Source organism: Haemorhous mexicanus, chromosome 4 (genome assembly GCF_027477595.1).
Source record: "Haemorhous mexicanus isolate bHaeMex1 chromosome 4, bHaeMex1.pri, whole genome shotgun sequence".
Lineage (NCBI taxonomy): Eukaryota > Metazoa > Chordata > Aves > Passeriformes > Fringillidae > Haemorhous > Haemorhous mexicanus.
Genome location: NC_082344.1, coordinates 19,773,275 through 19,792,421, shown reverse-complemented (window position 1 = coordinate 19,792,421; position 19,147 = coordinate 19,773,275). Strand labels below are relative to the sequence as shown.

The 19,147-nt window shown below is 40.0% G+C and overlaps 1 protein-coding gene across 1 annotated transcript in view; it reads left to right on the top strand.

Annotated features, from left to right (window-relative positions):
* The first annotated feature begins 574 nt into the window (after positions 1-574).
* HHIP (hedgehog interacting protein) overlaps positions 575-19,147 on the top strand; it is a 75,000-nt gene continuing 56,427 nt past the window's right edge. The window contains exons 1-4 of the mRNA XM_059844000.1: positions 575-869; positions 7,906-8,101; positions 15,185-15,341; positions 16,168-16,369. Of these exons, the coding sequence (XP_059699983.1) occupies positions 603-869; positions 7,906-8,101; positions 15,185-15,341; positions 16,168-16,369 (822 nt within the window). The 5' untranslated portion in view covers positions 575-602. The remainder of the gene's footprint in view (positions 870-7,905; positions 8,102-15,184; positions 15,342-16,167; positions 16,370-19,147) is intronic.

Sequence of the window (19,147 nt, the reverse complement as noted above, 5' to 3'; positions counted from 1 at the left end):
GGATGCCGCCGGGTGACGTGCAGGGCGCGCGGTGGCAGCACCTCCCCGCGCGCCGCTTAAAAAGAAGAAGAAAAGAGGGAGCGAAACATGAGAGCCCGGACGAGCCGCAGCCGCCGCCGGCAGCAGCAGCAGCAGCAGCAGCGGAGGGGGCATCGCCCGGCCCGGCCGCCGCCGCAGTCCCGCCGCGGGGACACCCTTCCTATGGGACGACAAGTGAAGGGCTGCTGCCGCCGCCCGCTGCCCGGCCCGCCCCGAGCCTCGGCGCTTCGGCGCGGCAGCGGCAGCTGCTAAAACCTGTGCCGCTCGCACAACTTCGCCGGCTTCGAGCATCCTCCCGCCGGGGCTCGGGGTCTCGGTCCCCCCCGTTCCTGCCTCTTCGCGTCCACCTTTCTGGAAGAAGCGGGGGTGGCCGAGGTGCTGTTCCTCCGTCGGCTCTTTAACCGCCGCTGTTATTATTCTCCTCCAGACTTTCCCCTTCTGGGGGAGGGAGGTGGTTTCCTGATCTGAAGTGCAAAGAAAAGTCAGTGGGATTCCCCTCCTTCCTTCTCCCCCCACCCACCCCCCCACCCCCGGTTTGGGTGCATTCACACGCTCCCTCAGGCATGATGCTCAAGATGCTGCCGTTTAAGCTGCTGCTGGTGGCCGTGGTTCTGTGCTTCTTCGAGGGGGATGCCAAGTTTGGGGAGAGCGGCGCCCGGAGGAGAAGGTGCCTCAACGGGACCCCACCGCGGCGGCTGAAGAAGCGGGACCGGCGAGTGCTGTCCCCGGAGGCCCCGGGCGGCGGGGAGGCGATATGCCGCGGCCTCTACCCCCGCCTGTCCTGCTGCTCCCGCTCCGAGGCGCAGGGTCTGCCGCACGCCGAAACCAAGGTAGGCACCACCTGGGGCTGCGCCGGGCTTTGCGGGAGGTTTTTGGTGTTCTGGGCTTTTTTTTATTCTTTTGCGCCGAGCCACGCACCGGCCGCGAACCTGCCGAGTTCCCACGCGGGTGGTGGGGGCGATGCCGCGGCGGGGGGCGGCCGCTCCCGCCCGGGGGCCGAGGGCGCGGCGGGAGCGGGACCCGGCTGTGGGTCTGACGCTGCCCGGGGAGGCGCGGGGAGCCGGCTCAGGTCCTCGCCCGGAGGGGACACGGGCGCCCCGCGGGGGGAGCGCTGTGCCGGCTCTACCGCCGGCTTTGCCTCCGAGTTACTTTCTGTCCGCAGCTCTCGAGTTTCCGGCGGCAGCCCCGGCGCCGGTGCCGTCCCCGTGCAGCGGGGCCGGGCCGCCCGCAGGTACCGGCGCTGCCCGGGCGCGGCTGCGGGGAAGGGCGGAGGAGCCGGGCGGGCGCCCGGCAGCGGCGGGGGCAGCGGAGGGGCTGTGCGTTCGCCCGGCGGCGCCATCCGGGCTGGGCTTTTTCTGGTGTGAAAGATCGTGTCCGGTTTGCTCCACATGCTTACTTCGGGAGGGGGTTCGGATAGTGGCTTGATGCCGGTGTACCAACATTCCGTGAACTCCGGCCGCCTCGGGGCCCGTGTGCTACTCACGGTTCCATGTGTCAGCGCCGAAAGCCCCCCGAAGTGTCCGCTGTGGAGTCCCGGTCTCCCGGCTCTAGCTCAGGGTCTCACCAGGTGCCGTGAGATACTCTGCCTTTCCACATTACCTGGCAGCCTCCCTGCCCAATTTCAAGCCGCGGTCATGTGAAGGGAAGCACCTCCTCTGCTCACCCATTTTTTAAAATTGTCAAGTTCTCCGCGTCCTTTAGCAAGTTAGATTCTGCTTATCAGCCTGTTGCTTAGATTTTCAAACGCGTGGGTACCTAACCAGGCAGGACTGCGTTTGATAAGCTGTGCTGGCCAGTGCTGCATCCGGGGGTATGCACGGGGAGGGAAGTTGCTGAATAATGTCATTAAGAATGACATTATTCACATGAAATAAACAATCAAGTGCCTTTAAAAAAACAATCATTATTACTTTTCCTTTTCTTTCCTTTTGTTTTTTTAGGGTTTTTTTTAACATTTTATCCTCCTTTAGGTTTAATTAAGAATTCCTCAGTTACAACTCTCTAGTTGTCAAGGTCTGAGAGACTCTTGGAAAACTTGTGTTTCAGTCTTGCTGGCCCAAGCATAATAAAAAAAAAATACCCAGCCTGAATCGAATTTTTATGCTCAGTTCACGGTAGATTTCACTCCATTCTCATGTAAACAGCTTCTACGAATCAACATATGTGTCTGGGTGGTATCTCTCACTTTGTTTTGTAACAAAAAGCCATATTGCATCATTTAATTTGCTCAAGTCATGCAAATAGGAAAAAATCAATAGGACAAAAAGGGGTCGACTTATCCTCCTCCCCACTAAACTGCTGCCCACACACAGAGTCCTGTTGCTTATGGCAAAAGAATAACAACAACACCATTGTGTTTGTTAGTTGGTTCACTAATGGGTGAAACTGGAGAACATCATTCTCCTTCAGTCCCCAGCTCTGTCCAAATGTTCATGCCTTTTGAGGGAGCATTTGTCCTACCCCCTCTATTCCCAGATGATTGAGAACTGTCTTACTGCAGGTTTTCAGCTGCAGATCTCTCTTTATTCATACCATATGCAGCAGCAGTTTGAGATTCAAGGCAGATATATTTCTTCATGTTGTCTAGAGACAGTGTCATTAGGCTCCTGTGTGATGATTGAATTAAACTATAACCACACACAGATAACCTGGAAGATATAGCTGGGGAAAAAAAAAAAAAAGGACAAAAAGAAGGGGGAAAAAAAAAAGGGAAAAATGAAAAATAATAAGGACTGGAAAATATGTCCTTAATTCACCCTGTTAGCAATGTCTCAGTGGCATATATACTACTGAGATTATTCAGTGCTTGGAGACCCTTGTGGTAATTGGTTGAATGCAATAAACTGGAAGTTCAATTTTGGTTAGTTTTCCATCCCCAGGCAGTTGAAGTGTTTATTCTCTTCTTACTATTACTTTAAAAGATCTTTTAATTCCTTTTCAATGGGTTTTTTTTTCTTGCTGACGGTACTAAAAACCTGATGTAAATGTGAGGAGATGACCACAGTACCTATTCCTGAGCTGTTGAACCCATTTCGTATTTTCTTTAAAATATAAATTACATTTTTAAAGCAATGTTATTGTACAGGGTTGTAAAATCAGGCTTTTTTCACTGAAGATTAATTTTAATGAAACTCACAAATCTGCTTTATCATACCTGATAAAGATATATGATTAAAAATATGTCGAAATATATGTAATTCATAGTTGGCAGAATGGGGTGGTCATTCTGTAGAAGACTTGGCAAAGTATTATGGTATACATTTGATTGTAACTTTTCTAAAAGCACATTTTTTAAAACTGTGTTCTACTATAGTTCCAGCTTTTTTAAACTCCATCATCTACCCACATGATGGAGAGGCCATGCCATTAACAGAAATCTGAGCACTGCCATCTTTAAAAAAAAAAAGAAAAATTAATTGACCATGCTTAGTAGACATTCTAATAAGAGCCTCTTGGTAAGATGCTGGGTCTGTGAGAATTTTTGACCAAATTATTGATCTGTGTTTATAAATGAAAACACCACCTGCAGTTTTGGGAACAATAATGGAGCTCCCGTAAAGAGCAGATACAACACTGCACTGGCTCAAGTGAAATATTTGCGTCCTGTTGTTGACATTTAACTCTTTTATTTTTCTGGCAGTCTCCCCTTGTTTATGAAGGGCTGCTACATCTCAGCCAAACATTGTAATATCAATTTTTCTAAAAGTTTGCTTACAGCCTGACAGGCAAAGAAGTCCTCTCTACCTTGGATGGTTTCACAGCCAAGGCTGTCAAGGAATGGGTGAAAAGTAATTGTTTTCAAGTGTGCCCTTTTACAATCATTTGTTTGCTCTGGCTCTTTCATGAACAAAGGCTATTGTTGAACACATCCAACTAAACAAATAACTCATCTTGGGGTCCCTTTAACAGCTGCCTTAGTACAATGATCTATTTAAATATTACCCTAAAATTGAAACTGAACTCTTTAATGACATAATCCAGCACTATAATACAGAAGAGGCATATGTTCAACTCAACAGCTGAACAATCTCGTCAGCACATGATTTTTAGACATAAATGCTTGTATATCAAATATGGCTTAATGCAATGACTTATTTCACTGGTTCTTCCTTCTGTTAGCATCAAAATTCTTACTACCTTTCTCTAACTACATATGACAGAGTCCGCAAAACAGATGACAATATTAGTCGTAAAGAATTTCTGTCTCTTATGTCATCTTCTGTTCCTTCTTCTTTGCAGACTTTCTTCTGTTGATAAACCAATTTAGTATGCTGTGCTTTCCTGTGCATTCCAGGATTTATCTTACCTTTAGTCTACCCGTTCTACTTTCATGTGGCTAGAGATTAAAGGATGATCTTACAGATGTTGTAAATTAGTCAGCAGCAGGCATAATCATTATTAGGCATGTTGCAATAAATGTTTGGAAGTTTTACATATTTTCCAGAGCGCAGTTAGTTTAAACCACTGCAGTTTGATGGTTTCACATACGACTTTAAAAATTGAAGCAGGAAATTAGTTTACATTTCTTCAAAAGACCATAGCCATTGTCAACTTTAAGGTCATTTTCAAAGTAGACATCCAACCGAAAAAGCTTCATTTAAATAAGTATTTTAGAATCTGCTTAGAACTGGTTTAGTATACTCCAGGATAAATACATTATCAATTTACAGAAATTCAGAATAGAGACTTGTCCTATCTCCAAGCCAGTACAGAGTTACACATCAGACCTCACACAGAGCAAATGTTACCACCCTATTTTGCTTGAGCATTCTAAAAGTTAAGTAACACTGTACTTGATTTTCAGATAATTGATTGACTCTCATTCCTTAATCTTCCGATTAGCTATTATATGACCAAGATTCATTCCAGAAATGACATGAGGGGGTGAATTCCTGTGGTTAATTCCTGGATAGCAGCTGCTCAGGGGGGATTAGGATCCTTTTGTCTTAACTTTGAGGACTGAAATGTTGGCAAGCTTGTATCACCAGGCAATGTCAATTACGTTTTCCACAAGAAACAGTAAATTAGCTTTGCCATCCTGTAATTTATTTCCCCCCCCCCCCCCCCCCGTTCACAATGTGTTCTGGAGCCTTCCAATAGAAGTACAGTTTTCTATCTGCATCTCTGTGGAGTTAATTCAATAAACACACTGAATATTTACCTAGTAATACCTTGTGTTTACTTGTACTTCTAAACATACCATCACACTGTTACCACAAGAAAGTCTGAGATGAACTCCCTGATGAAAACTTCTGAGACTTCTGCAAACCAGGTGGTACTACTGCATGTAGGCAAGTACTTTGAAGGGTCTGTACTCACAGTCCTTTGATGCAAGCACCAAAATGGGTCATTTCATCCTTACTTCAAGAGACAAGTGACATGATGTTCTTAAAAAGTAGCATTTATGGATAGTGGTTTTGCTCATCCCCTGTTGGCTTCAGACTTTGTCCTGTTTGGCAGCCAATGACCTGACTGAATTATACAGGCCCCTTCCCTGAGTCAGAATCATAGCATCCCTTAGGAAAGTTCAGCTAGTGCAGAACATTGCCTCAGCAGCATAGATTGCTGCAAGGATGTCAAGTCTCTACTACCTGAACTGCAATCTTCAGCAGTATTCAAGTTGAAGGTTTTAGTTCTTATGTATTTTGGTTATAGTTTATAGTAGTTATCATTATATTTTTACTTCTTGTCATCAAGATTTGCTGTATCTCAGAACCACATTTGAAATTCAAGAAAGAAGACTGAGGTTAAGAATTCTACTGCTATGGCCCAAATGGACAATCTAGCAAAAGGAATGTAAACTTTTTCAGGAGAGAAGAACCTGTGGCCATGGAAGAAATTCCCGAAAGAATTCAGGACTACGGCAAACCTTTTGCCATACATGCAACATGCATGGGGCATTTCTGTCTGATTGATTACTGTCTTAAAGCTCCAAAAAGAAAAAAAAGACAAACCCTTTACAAAATATGTGGGATAATTAGATTCTCAAGAAAGGCTTGAAGAGAGATAATAAACTATATGTGGCAGATGTTAATCACATTACTCGTCTGCAGGTGCAATGAAGCTGATTATAGTTTGACAGCAGATAGTCTGAAGAACAGAACATTTAATGCATTTAGTGATCCTGGCAAACCTGGAGGAATTCTTTTTTAAGCCAATGGCAGCACATCCAGATTAAGGGTAGAAGCCAAATGGTGTTCTTCTAATCAGTGGTCCAACTTATGACACTAAACTTCAGTGCACATTTCAGATGGTCTTTTGACGTAGTCTTGCCGTACTATATGTATGGTAAGACTAAATTTTCCTGGATAGAGATTGCCTTCTAAATTAAGGTTGTTATAAAGGGGATGTTGTTTAAATGTATGGGCCATATATTGTGTAATATTTTGAATACATACCTGTTTTAAACAATTGAAAATGCATTTCTCTCAGGCATTTGAGGTCTATGTAATTATGCCCTGTAAATAAAAAGCTGAGTTCAGACCTGTGTTATCAAAGTACAGCATTCTAGAAGAGAGCTGACCTATGAGACAGCAAAATAAAGCATATCTAGAGTGTTCCTGCACTAAATAACTTATCTATCAAAAGCAACTTACATAATTCCCTTTAATGTTACATGACAAGGGAATGACATTGGAAAGTCCTTCTGTAAATCAGCCCAGAGATACAAACTATAGACAAACTAGCAATATTTTTAAATGTGTGGTTTGTAAATATTTACAAATTTCATACAATACATGTATTTACGACATCAATATTTCTTAACATAAGTGTCTTGCAGTCTCTGTTTATAACTGTGTTATATAAATAGCAGAAAGAACCTGAGCTTTGTTTTTGCATTGGAACGGATTCAGGCCCTCTCAACAAGGAGAACACATTTCCCACTGCCCACCATTGGGATGAATAACCAAAAAACAATCCATGTAGTTAACAACAGATTAATAAAGTACACGCATTCAAAAGCTAATAAAGACAACTATGCTGTTTTCCATTATTTTTCACGATTTGATGACATTGCACTACTTAGGCTCCCGTGTTTACTTAAACACATCATCAGTTGTGGTTTCGTGCCTCTTTAAGTGCTATGCATCCATAATATATGCTTTTTTACAGGACAAAGTTACAGTTTCCATATTGACACAAACAAGACATTACAAATTCTACTTTTGTACTTAAAATAGGAAAGTATCTGAAAACATACAGGGTTTCCCACCTCCAAATAGTGTGCATTAGAGAGAGCAAAAAGCAGAGCAGCATTTAAAGCATGAAAAATCCATGGCACCTGCTGAATTCCACAGCAGTCATTTCAGCAGCCAGGCTTGTGTTGTTCAAGATACACCTATTTTACAAATACCTAGACATGGTTTTCCTGATGTGTTCTGATGCAAGAATTTTAATTTTTAGTCTCTAAACACTTGAGTAGGCCAATACTTACAAGTTAGGATTCTAGGTGTTTCTTGTCAGAGAAGTGGGTAGGCCTGCTGGTGTAACTCCCTCTTATATAAATGATTCCTCTAGTTCAGAGAGAGATTGCCTATGTGGTGGTGGGCACGGGTCCTTAAAATAACATGAATACTGTTATTCTTATCTGAGAAGCAAACTCAGATAGGAAATCTTATAGAAGATTTTGTAAGAATCCTCTATAAGAAATCAGAGAAATTAAAATCTCACTGTCCTAATGGCATATTGCACATTTCATAGTAATAACTTTTGCACCTCCAGAACGGTGACATGAAACTCGATGCATTGAAAGTAACTGTATTGGTTCCATTAGCTTTATTTATGGCATTAGGCCATGCAATCTTTCTTTGTGTAGGATGGGGACACAGGTCACAGGTTTACTTGTCTCTGGTTTGTGGCTTGCAGGTCCTTTCTGTTACCAACAACACAGAATGTGCGAAGCTACTGGAGGAAATCAAGTGTGCACACTGCTCACCTCACGCTCAGAACCTATTCCACTCACCTGAGAAAGGGGAAACTCCTGAAAAAGAACTAATGCTTCCCTACCTGTGCAAAGACTATTGTAAAGAGTTCTATTACACCTGCAGAGGTCACATACCAGGTAAAACTCATAACAAAATATGGGGCTAAAGGATGTCCTGATATGTTGATATTGCCTGAGCATTTAAAGATCCAGCTTTTAACCAGGAAAAATCCCCACTGATATCCAGGGGAATTTGCCCAAGCAGGGACAGAATGTCTTCCCAGCACATCTTGTGTAGGGAGGTAAATACCTTGAGGGCTTTCTTGCCACCCTCCTGTTAAACTCACCATGAAACACACATGGTTGGATTGTTGTCAAAGGCACCTGAAACTGTTACCTTTGCTGAAATATTACTGTGTTCATTTTAATTATGCAAACAAGCAGCTGGCCATCCAGAAGGCTATTCTAAATGATAGATTGCTTTAAAATGCAAGAAATAAAAGGTCCTGGCTGTTTGCTGTAGCCTCTAAAAGCTGATGAGTAAAGTGTTTTTTCTGGTTTTGTTACCCTAGAAACTGATGTTTTTTCCACTGGGTTTAAAGCCCATTGAAATCAAAGGGCCCTATTTGATAGACTTCTGTGATCTTTGAATCACTTCCAGAGTGCTGTTAACAAGCAAATTCTTGACTTACCTAACACTTCCTCACTGTAGTCAGTGAAGTTAGCTGGACATAACCAAAAGCAGAGTTTGCTCTGTGTTGTCTGAGGCAGTCACCAAATGTGTGCTATCACTTGTAACTATATCAACAAAATAACCGCAGAGGATGGCTCTTTTAGAAACACTGTCTTAAGACACTATTATGTTAAATAACATCTTTGGTATTCCCAATAGTAAATTATTTATATGTTTAAGACTGTCATTTTTAAACTATGCTTTTTTCCCTGTCCAAACACTACTTATAAACAGTGCCACACAGGAGAAAATAATTAAATAGGTTAAGATTTTTTTTTTTTCCTTTAAACCAGCAACACAGACTGGAAAAAAGGACTTGATAATGAGATGAAAAATGAATTTGTGAATAGTCACTTTTAACATATGAACACAGCTTTGTAATATAATATAAACATATTTGAGTAAAGGGGATAGTTTAAGTGGATGGGATTTGGAGGACGGTTTTTTAATTGCATGTTTACAGTGTGTACTTGTTTTCTCTGAAACCCCAGAAGTGCAGGGATTTTTTTTGCAGTGTTCTTTTATTGACTTGAGAAAACATTTTGAATTTACTTACTTTTTCCCTTTACTGTGGTTTAACATGTATCTCAACCCTTTCAAATATGAAAATATTAATATTGTCTTTATAAACTAAGAGATGTTTCTAAGGCTTTCTTAAACCAGCTGTTTCTTGCTCTTTATCACATTCCCCAAAGCAAAGCAGAATAGATCATAGTTGCCAAAACTGCCTGCTGAACAGCGATAACAGATTAGATATTCTAAATGTTTGGCCCATATAAGAAGTCAGCACAGAGACATTTTTGACATGAGTTTGTAGCTAGCACAAATGATTTTCATATTCTGCACAACGAGACCCTCAGAGTTGTTTTATGACATTCTGTGTTTATGAGGAAACAATTTATTTAATTGAAAAAAGTGAAAGAAGGAAAAGAGGGAAAGAGGGAGGAGGTGGAGGCAGGGAGGGAGAATGAGAAAGGGCTGAGCAGCACAGGAGCTACAGCCACAGGAACCTCGCTCCTCAGATCAACATATGTGGTGACGAATGACAAATTTATTTTTCTACAAAGTTTGTGTATATGTAAAACTGCTGAAGTGCATCAAGATGTCAAGTGCTTTTTGTGACCACCCAGGTTGCCTTGAAAGATAACCAGATGAAAGCATAACTTTAGCACTGGGCAGAGCACTGTGCTTTGCAGCAAAAGAGCTTACATACTTTAGCATCAGTTAAAATAGGATTTTTCCTACATCAATCAGATGCTAATAATTGTTCTAAATACTTGTCCTGAAAGTAGGTTGTACTAACAAAAACTTGTTGCATGCTTACATCCTCCAACAGGATTAATTTGGTGAGTTGACTGGTACTCATGGTTGTTGATACCTATTCTAGCATTTTCCAAGGGTGTTCATTAAGATTCAGGTCCCTCTTTTTGAGAAGATGGCCTACAGGATTTTAATTTCTTTTCATAGTCTTGTACATTCTGAAACATAAGTAATTAAAATAACTTATTTGGGGGTTCTGTTTTCCTTGTGAGTCTTGTATATCTGTAATAATATTTATTGCAAAAGAAAGAAAAAAGTAGAAAATGTGGAAGCTATGTTTTCAGCTTAGCCTGGAGGATTTTACAAAGAGTTGAAAATTAACAGGCCCCCAAACCCAAGGTCTCTGGCAATGATTCACTGTGCATTTGTTAAAATGTCGAATAATTACTCTTCCTCCATTAGGGAGTGCTAATTGTTTCTGAACACCAATACAACAGAGTTTAAGGAAATTGCTGACTACAAAAATAATTTTATCCCTTAAGTCCTGTGCAAATGAGAAATATTATTAACATTTTAAGACAGCAAGATCTTTTCTGGGATTGAAATGTGAGCAGTACATATTAACCAAGAAGGCTGAGAAATTATGCATCAGTTTTTTTCATGACTTAGCTTCAAAAATTCATTTATGTTCTGTCTCCTGCAAAGATGAAAACTCTAGCAGATCCCTGGTTAACTCTTTTAAAAACAGCAGTTTGCCCACCAGTTATGACTGTATCAGAACTTCCACTGACTTCTTAGGAATATTGAGAGAAAAAGTGGACCTTATTCTTTATTCAAGCAGAATAATATCAGAAGCTGTTAGGATGATATAGATGAGCAGGAGGGTGTAACGTTTCACAAAGACTTTGAGATTAGAGCTTCTCTGCTTCATTCCAGATAACTGTTCTGATTATTTCTCATCTAATCTTTACTGTAAGTCTCAGTTTAAGGGATTATTGATGGAGACACTGGAGCTAAGTGATTTAATGAAGTATCTTCAGTCAATATGAATTTTAAGTTTTCCCTTTCCATAAGGGAAGACTGTGTAATATTTATTACTAATACAGATCGTAAAGAAAGCCACAGCTGATTCTGCCTTTAGACATAATCAGAAACTTGATCTGTGCCATTGGAAATGGCATATTCTAAGAAACAGACCTGTGCCACAGCCATGGTGCCATCCAAGGCCATGGAAGAGATTTTGAGCTACCTGGCCTCCATTATTTTCATTTGAAGAAATGGGTTCCAGATGATTGTGGGTGAATTCAGATCCAGGCCCAGATCTGAATCTAGACATTACCAGAACAGATGTCTGATAGGATTTTTCAAGCACCAAACAGGGTGTTCCAAAATGTTGGAATTCTAACCCAAAACATTGGAATTCTAAGAAATTCTACAACTCACAGAGCACTTCCAGAAGTTCTAACATGGCTGATTAATAGTCACATAGTCAACCTGCAGAAAAATAGTAGTGGGTGGTAAATTTGCTACTGGTAACAAGAGCATGAAGGGGATCGACCCTGGCCCTGCCTGTGTACAGGAACCTGCAGTGTCTGAGCAGAAGAGGGTCACCAGCCACTTGAAAACCAGTTGGAAATGATGTGAGCTACCAGTGGACTTAGTACATTTTGAAACAATCTGTCTGAAATCATGTCTGGTTTGGTTTTTACTGGAAGTTGAGAAGAGAGGAGAATGTGGGGTTTTTGTGAACAAATTCATATCTAGCTGTCAAAGGACCAAATCAGGAAAAAAACCCCAAATGGTAAAGGCTGCTTTGACACAATGTTGAACTGAATGCTCAAGGTCGCAGCAGAAATCGAGCAGGTGAGCCTGATTTCCAGATGCCCTCAAAGGCAGTGCAGGTTTACTCTTATGAGTGGATGATACTCGGTCCTGTGTGCAATGCAAAGTCTTTGACTTGCTGTGAAGACTGAGACGTGGGCTACCATGGCACTGGAATTGTGTGTCAAAGAGAAGAGGAAAGGGAATGGGTAATCAGGGAATCCAGCAAAGTGGAATTTGGTGAAGATAGGACAGGAAGGGAGATACAGTGTGAGGAACTGGCTGCAAATACAAGTGGAGAGAGGAGGTAGGGATCAGCTGGGAGCAGTTTTCCTTTGAAAAGGCTTTTAATCTTGCAATTTATTCCCACAGTGTTTTATAAAGGCGAACACAGAAAGCCTTCACTGTAGCTGCCTTAACTGAAAAGCCTGTCGTTGGATTCTTGTTTGCAAGACAGAGTTTAGCATAGAAATGCAAGCCTGTGCAAAATCTGACACTTAAACATGATGTTTAATCATCCTTTGTGATTTCAATTTTCTTTGTTAACACAGGCACCGCTCTGTCAACGCGTACACAGCTGGTAGGAAATGTGTAATAATATGTATGAGTCTTTTAAAATAAATTAGTTAGTACAGAAATTCACACAGGACCAAGGGTTGCAGTCCCTATTACTTTTTTTTTCCTTTTCTCCAAACAATTCTAGTGCTTAGGGGCACTTGTCAGGGACCATTCTTCTGGACACTGTACAAACTCTGAACAAAATGGCAAACTGTACACTAAAGACCTTACAATCTAAGCATGAGAAAGAAGATAATAAATGGCTACAAGCAGATAGGAGTGCAGAAGCAAATGTTTCTCTAAATGTCCTCAGTGAAGCTGTTAGTATGTTAAATGGAGCATATATAAGACATGGAGGGTTTTTTTCCCTAAATTAAATTTCCTTAATTTCCTTAATTTCCTAAATGTTTTTTATAGAACAAAATAGCAAGATTCAACCCTTAATGCACAGGTGAAACTGTATTTACAGAGGTTACGTTCCTTCCAGTAATGCACCATTTTTCATAGTTTAATTCTAGCCCCACTTTTTTACAAATGTTTCTAATGAAAATGGTCCATAAGCCTTATCCTTTTTTAGAATCTGCTGACGGGTTTGCTAAACAGCAAAAGGCAACTGCAGTGCACCATGCAGTTTAGTGCATGATAAAATATTTCATGAGGCAAAGGGATCAGTCTTACATAGAAGAAAAGCATTGTGCTGGACACGTGAGTTTGCGTCTGAAAGTTATTTGAAATGGACATGTTCTGAGTGAACAGCATGATCACAACCTGCTCTGGGTTTCCCTGACTAAAGATAACACTCAAGCCAAGAGAAGTTTATCTTTAGTGATTAGTAAATTGTATACTTGGAAAATTCTAGAAATTCTTAGTAATCGTACACCTCTAATTTGCTATTGCATTTTTTCAAATGACCCACTGTGCCTAGAAAAATAAATCATTAAAGACAAACCCCTGTATTCTTAAGTCACATAATACAACTGCAAGATTTTAGATTACCTTTGATTTTGGCATTATATTTACAAGCCTTGGAATACTACTCTATGATTATATCAGAATTCCTTTTCAGTTGTTCCACTTGAAACTACATCTCCCATTTTCTCCAAGTAACTACTATAAATTAAAAGCAGCTCTTCAGAGATGAAATTTACTGAAGCTCCAAATCATGGTAATTAAACTTTTACACCACAACGCACTACCATGTGTTTCCAGATATTATTTTATAGAAATCAAAGGCAGGCTTTGTCCTGTCATTTTTTCCAATATTTTTTAAGGAAGATATATATGAAAAGAAGTATAGTTGGGTGGGAAAGGCTTTTCACTCCACAAGAATTCTGGGATCCAAAAAATTTTCCTATTCACATAAGGAAGAAATTGAACTCTTTCGAAATTTTCCGTGAAGAAAGCCACAGAGAGACCACCCCAGGATAGCTAATAAAGTCGTTGTTAGGACATTTACTTGGGAAATGGGAGACTTAGGGTCAAACTCTTGCCTGACAGACGAGGGGCATTGACCTGAATATTCCTCTTCCTAATGAAACACCCTAATTACAAGACATCGGAGTATAGTGATACAAGGTTTGCTGTCTGGTTCTGTCTTTTTCATTTAGACCAGAAGTTTGAGCTTGGACCAGAAACATCATGTTAAGTAAAATTTTGTCAAAACTGATAATGTTTCTGAAAAAGCTTTGCTTGTAAGAAATTGGCATTTTCCAACGAAACACAGCTGTCCCTGATCAGTTTTTCTTGTACGTTGTAAGCCAGAGGTTTTATGGCCAAGATCTATGGATTACTGCATTATTCACAAGTGGTAAAGCCATGTATAAATTAGGCCTCTAATTCCAATTAAGTGCTAATTCTGTGTATCCTATGAGTTATGTCCTGGACTATAGTACATCCTAAGACAGTTGCCAGTAATGCAAACAGGAACGAAGGTAACTTAAGACATATTATCTCAACAATGTTCTGGTGAAATAGTACATGTATAACTCAGCCAGACTCTGTCTTCCTAGATTTAATATTCCTGATTAAAACCTGGATTAAAATGACTAGAAATAGGTTTGTGAACAAAAATAGATTTTTTTTAACGTCCTTTAACATAATGCAAGAAAGTATTAGCAATAGTGGAAGGGGTTTTTTTCAAAGGCTCCCATTTTATCAACTTTTGTGTTTCTCTGGGTCTTCAAAGTCCTTCCCATTTTAACCTCAAACCTAAGGACCACCTTTCATCCAGTGCAGCATGAGACATATCCCCTTTTCAGGGGTGGGGGCTGAGGAAGTAGACTTCACCATGGGACACTGCTCAGCTACTTTAATGCTGGAGAGACCAGCTGGATGTCAATGTGGAGCAGTTTTCAGCACTACTTCCCACTTCTCACCTCTCCAACCAATGTCCTTTGCTGGCAGCATTCCACAAAACTTTTACTACATGTCTTTTACCAGAGTCTTCACTGAGATTTTGACTAGAACTAATCACTTATTTTAAAAAAGTTAAACAGAAGCTGCTCAGGCTATTTTACAGCTGATACTACACTTGATTGATAGGGTTAAAATTAGGGAGAAGTTTGTCACAGCCTCAACTCTGAACTTTGTCTCTTAATTTTTTAGTGAGTGAACTATTGTGTCATTTTGAATGAAACTTAAGCACACTGAAAAAGAGGTTTAATACAAATACAGATGCTCAGTTTGTGTTTATACATTTGTGTTTACTCAGAGCAGACTCTCTTTTTGCAGATAGCCCTTTGTTTAAAATGTCATTTTCCACTATAATCTATTTAAAGATGAGTTTGATGACACAAAACTGCAGACATGACAACACACTAAATATTTGTATGCTCTTTTGCATTTTTAAGGTTTCCTCCAAACTACAGCTGATGAGTTTTGCTATTACTATTCAAGAAAAGATGGTGGTGTGTGCTTTCCAGATTTTCCAAGAAAACAAGTGCGAGGGCCAGCTTCTAACTCCCTGGACCACATGGAAGAATACGACAAAGAGGAAGAGATCAGCAGGTTCATAAAGATAAATGCTGTTTAATCTGAAAAAAAAAAACCCCTAGCAAAGCCTGTGGTTTTCACAGTGAAACAGCTCCGTGTGTGCTTATGCTGAGCAGCTGTGTTTTCCAGATGTGACTTTCTTTTGCTGCTGCTAGTGTACGTCAAAAGAGAAAGTTACACGAGCTTCAGCACTTCAGTACCATTTGATATTTGCCTTGCTGAAAAGGTGTTAGAATCCTGCTCTGATCCACCCTGTGGATCTTGGTTATTGTCCAGCCCATGGATCATTCATAGTTCTGGGAAGTAACTTGTAACTAAATTTAATATTACTAAAAAATGACAATAAGTTTATTAGTAAATTTATGTCATGATCTTCAATTTATTTCATTTGTAGAGGGTTTTTTTTTGTGAAAATAATTAAATTAGATTATTCCACCATAAGTCATTATTTTAAAATGGAAATTAGAATCTAAATTTTATCCAAGTGATGAAATTTACTGTGTTTATTTTATAGTAGAAATTCTGTATTTCTAAATTATTCTCTTCTTTCGCCAACTTTTATCCCTCCCATTGCTCTCCATTTTGGATCTAAGTTTATTTAATGTTCTCTTTTTTGTATGCAGACCAAATTTTCCTCAAGTGAAGTTAAAGCTGATTTTCTGTATTATGTGCTTGCATACATTCAAGGGAATAATTTATACACATTAATATATTAAAAATGTTTTCTTATAAACCTGTTTTTAATATTATTGCACAACAATAATTTTCTCTTTTTGGAACACTGTTGTGTCATGGTTATGAGAAAGAAGAAATGTCTCACTATTTCTTTAAATTTCTTTAGAAAACACAAGCACAACTGCTTCTGTATTCAGGAGGTTGTGAGTGGACTAAGGCAGCCTGTTGGAGCAGTACATTGTGGGGATGGATCCCATCGCCTCTTTATTCTTGAGAAAGAAGGATACGTGAAGATTTTCACTCCTGAAGGAGACATACTCAAGGAACCTTTTTTGGATATACACAAGCTTGTTCAAAGTGGAATAAAGGTTGGATTTTATACTTACCTCTACCTTTTTATATTTTAGCATGTATATGGGAAAAATGGGAAGAACATTTTTTAGGTAGTAACTAAATTTAAATAACAAAAAAGAGTAACAACAAGAGACACCACAATTCTTTCTGGCAAAGAAGTGAAAACTCATCGTGGGAAGGGAAAACAGCATCTTGTAACTCTTATCAAACTATTTTCTTTCCCTTCATTCTTTCCTCACTTTAAATTCAAATGAAACTATTCAGCACCAGCATTTCACAGCAATATCTTTGTATTTCCGTCCTTTGGGCTCATTTCCATCCCACTGAATTCAGATGAGTTTTGCTGTAGTGCCAGTGGGAGCAAGTTTGGCTTAAGGCCTCCCCTGCCCTCCAGGTGCTTGGTGATGCCCAGGGAGCTGGACACAGGAGGGGGCCTGGGAATGCTCAGGGATGCCCTGGAAGGAGTAGGGGGGCTCATTGCCTCTTGGCTCAACCCCAAATGTAGCCCAAGCTTCCCTGGGTCAGAGGCTGGTCTAAAACTCTGTGTGTTGGAGGGGCATGTAAAAGTGACTGACCCTCTAAATTCAGACATGAAGGTTGGTGGAGTGAACAGCTTCCTTCCTGTCCACTGGGAACACTTTTGTGGTTGGGGCAGTGAGTGGGGAATGGGCACTGATGGGAATATGTTGGAAGGTGGAGGTGAGAAATTACATCTAGTTATGGGGTAAGTACCAGTGGAAAACTTAAATCTGTTGGAAGATATTTTACTTCTGGAATGCTGTCAAGTGTTGTTCCATGCTGATTTCTTGTCACAAGAAATCCATTACCATTCACAGTGGTAATGCAAGTAAAATTCAGCTACATAAAAGAAGTTTTAAGTTGTAATCTATGCCTAGAACAGTCAGGACTATGTATCAAAAAGCCTTCATGGATGAAAGTTATATTGACACACTCTTGACAGAGGGATCTTAAATGATAATTGTAACAAAGTAGATGGATTTGAAATGCATAGCACATGTTAACTGATAATTTTGTTTCAGCTGTAAGAGCAAGAGGCCAATTAGGATAGACTTCTGAGAGAAAATCTCAGAAGTTTTTAGTGTGTATTGAAAAGAGAGCAATGAAACATATTGCACCTTTTTCAGGAAAAAAACTACTTTATATGATTATGTATTTTGCTGAATGCTTCCCTTTCTGCCCCTGAAGATAACCATTATGTTCAAGATATCCAAACAGAAGGGATTTATCAGGGGTACTTTTGAACAGCCGTCTAAGGCTGTTTCATATTTCTTAACCAAAAGCTCTGATCACTTGTACTTGTGGAAAATTGACAGTGAAATTTCCACAGAATTGTTATTGGTCCCAAAGAAACCTTTCTTGAGGAAACTTTTACAGCTGCAACTTAGAGACAAGGCTAAATGGAAAAATGATTTTTCATGCTTCTGAACAGGCGCTAACCTGCTTGATATGACTCCCAACAGGTACCCTCAGGATCAGATACAACTTTCAGTTCTGTTTTAAATCCATGACCTGATCTTTTTAAAAAATCATCATGTAATGCTCTACACTGGATCTGTTTCAACTATAACATTTTGTGTAAATAATTTGATGTTTCTAAGCTAGAAAGTCTAATTCAATTCCCTGAGATAACAGCCCAGTGACTGACGATAATTGTGTTGCAGTGTTTAATACAGGCTGGCAAGAATGGAGGCTTTATGTACTTTGCAGGGAAGGAGGAAGGGCATGTGCCTAGGAGCAGGACTCCAGCTCTTAAACAGAAAGAGTAAGGAATTTGTGGAATGAGTACATTACATAAAATAATAAATAAATCAAAAACCCCAAACCCCATATAACCTAAATTATAGTTTTAAAGCAAGGGTTTTTAAACATTTTTAAGTTTATCCTCTGCAGTCTAGTTCCTATAATCATTGTCCATGGTCCCTTTCCCACAAGGATGGGAGATCACTGTGGCAATGGCAGCATTGTCACTACTTGATAGAGTATTTGGTTTTACTTACCTGTTACACACTTCAATACTAGAAATCAGTAAAGGAGAATACTCTGTGGACAGATGATTTTCCAGCAGGCAGTGCAGAACAGTCAGCAGTTACAAAAACCTCAACAAACCACTGTGTAAAACACTGCATCCACTTGCACAGTGCAAACATCATGGAATTTGTCCTCTGTGCTCACTTAGGAACCATGTATAGTGCCAGAATTTGGATGTACACACTTTGAAGAAAACAAAAACTGCTCATCTGTTTTTCAGCCTCAGAGCAATAATATCAAGGAAAGGTAAATAATTTTTTCCCCTAAAAAGAAGTGTAAAAATTTTCTCTCTTGCACTCAAGTGTCTGAAAACAGCCACTTCTGCTATTTTCTTTCTGTACCTGAAACACAAACAAATACTTAACTCCAGTGACAGTAAAAACAGAAAAAAAACTTTTTCAGACTCTTAGAGACATATGTCGTGCCCAGTAAATAATTAGAATAATGATAATGACAACACCAATAATGCAGCTGTGGTTGAATCAAAGGTAATATAAATTGATGCCTCTGAAAAGAATTTTGGACAGCTATCCCATTTAGATAGTTATAATACCAATAGATGGAATAATATAGTGGTGGTTGATTTTGTCTTCTTTTTTAATGTCAAGAGGAAATTTAGCAGTGATAAAATCATTATAGTGTCATAAATCAGCAATTCTGTTCCAAAGAATCAACTTAAAACTATTCTGAAGCTGATATAACCAAGAAACTGAAGTGATATTTTTCCTTCATAAAAATAATCC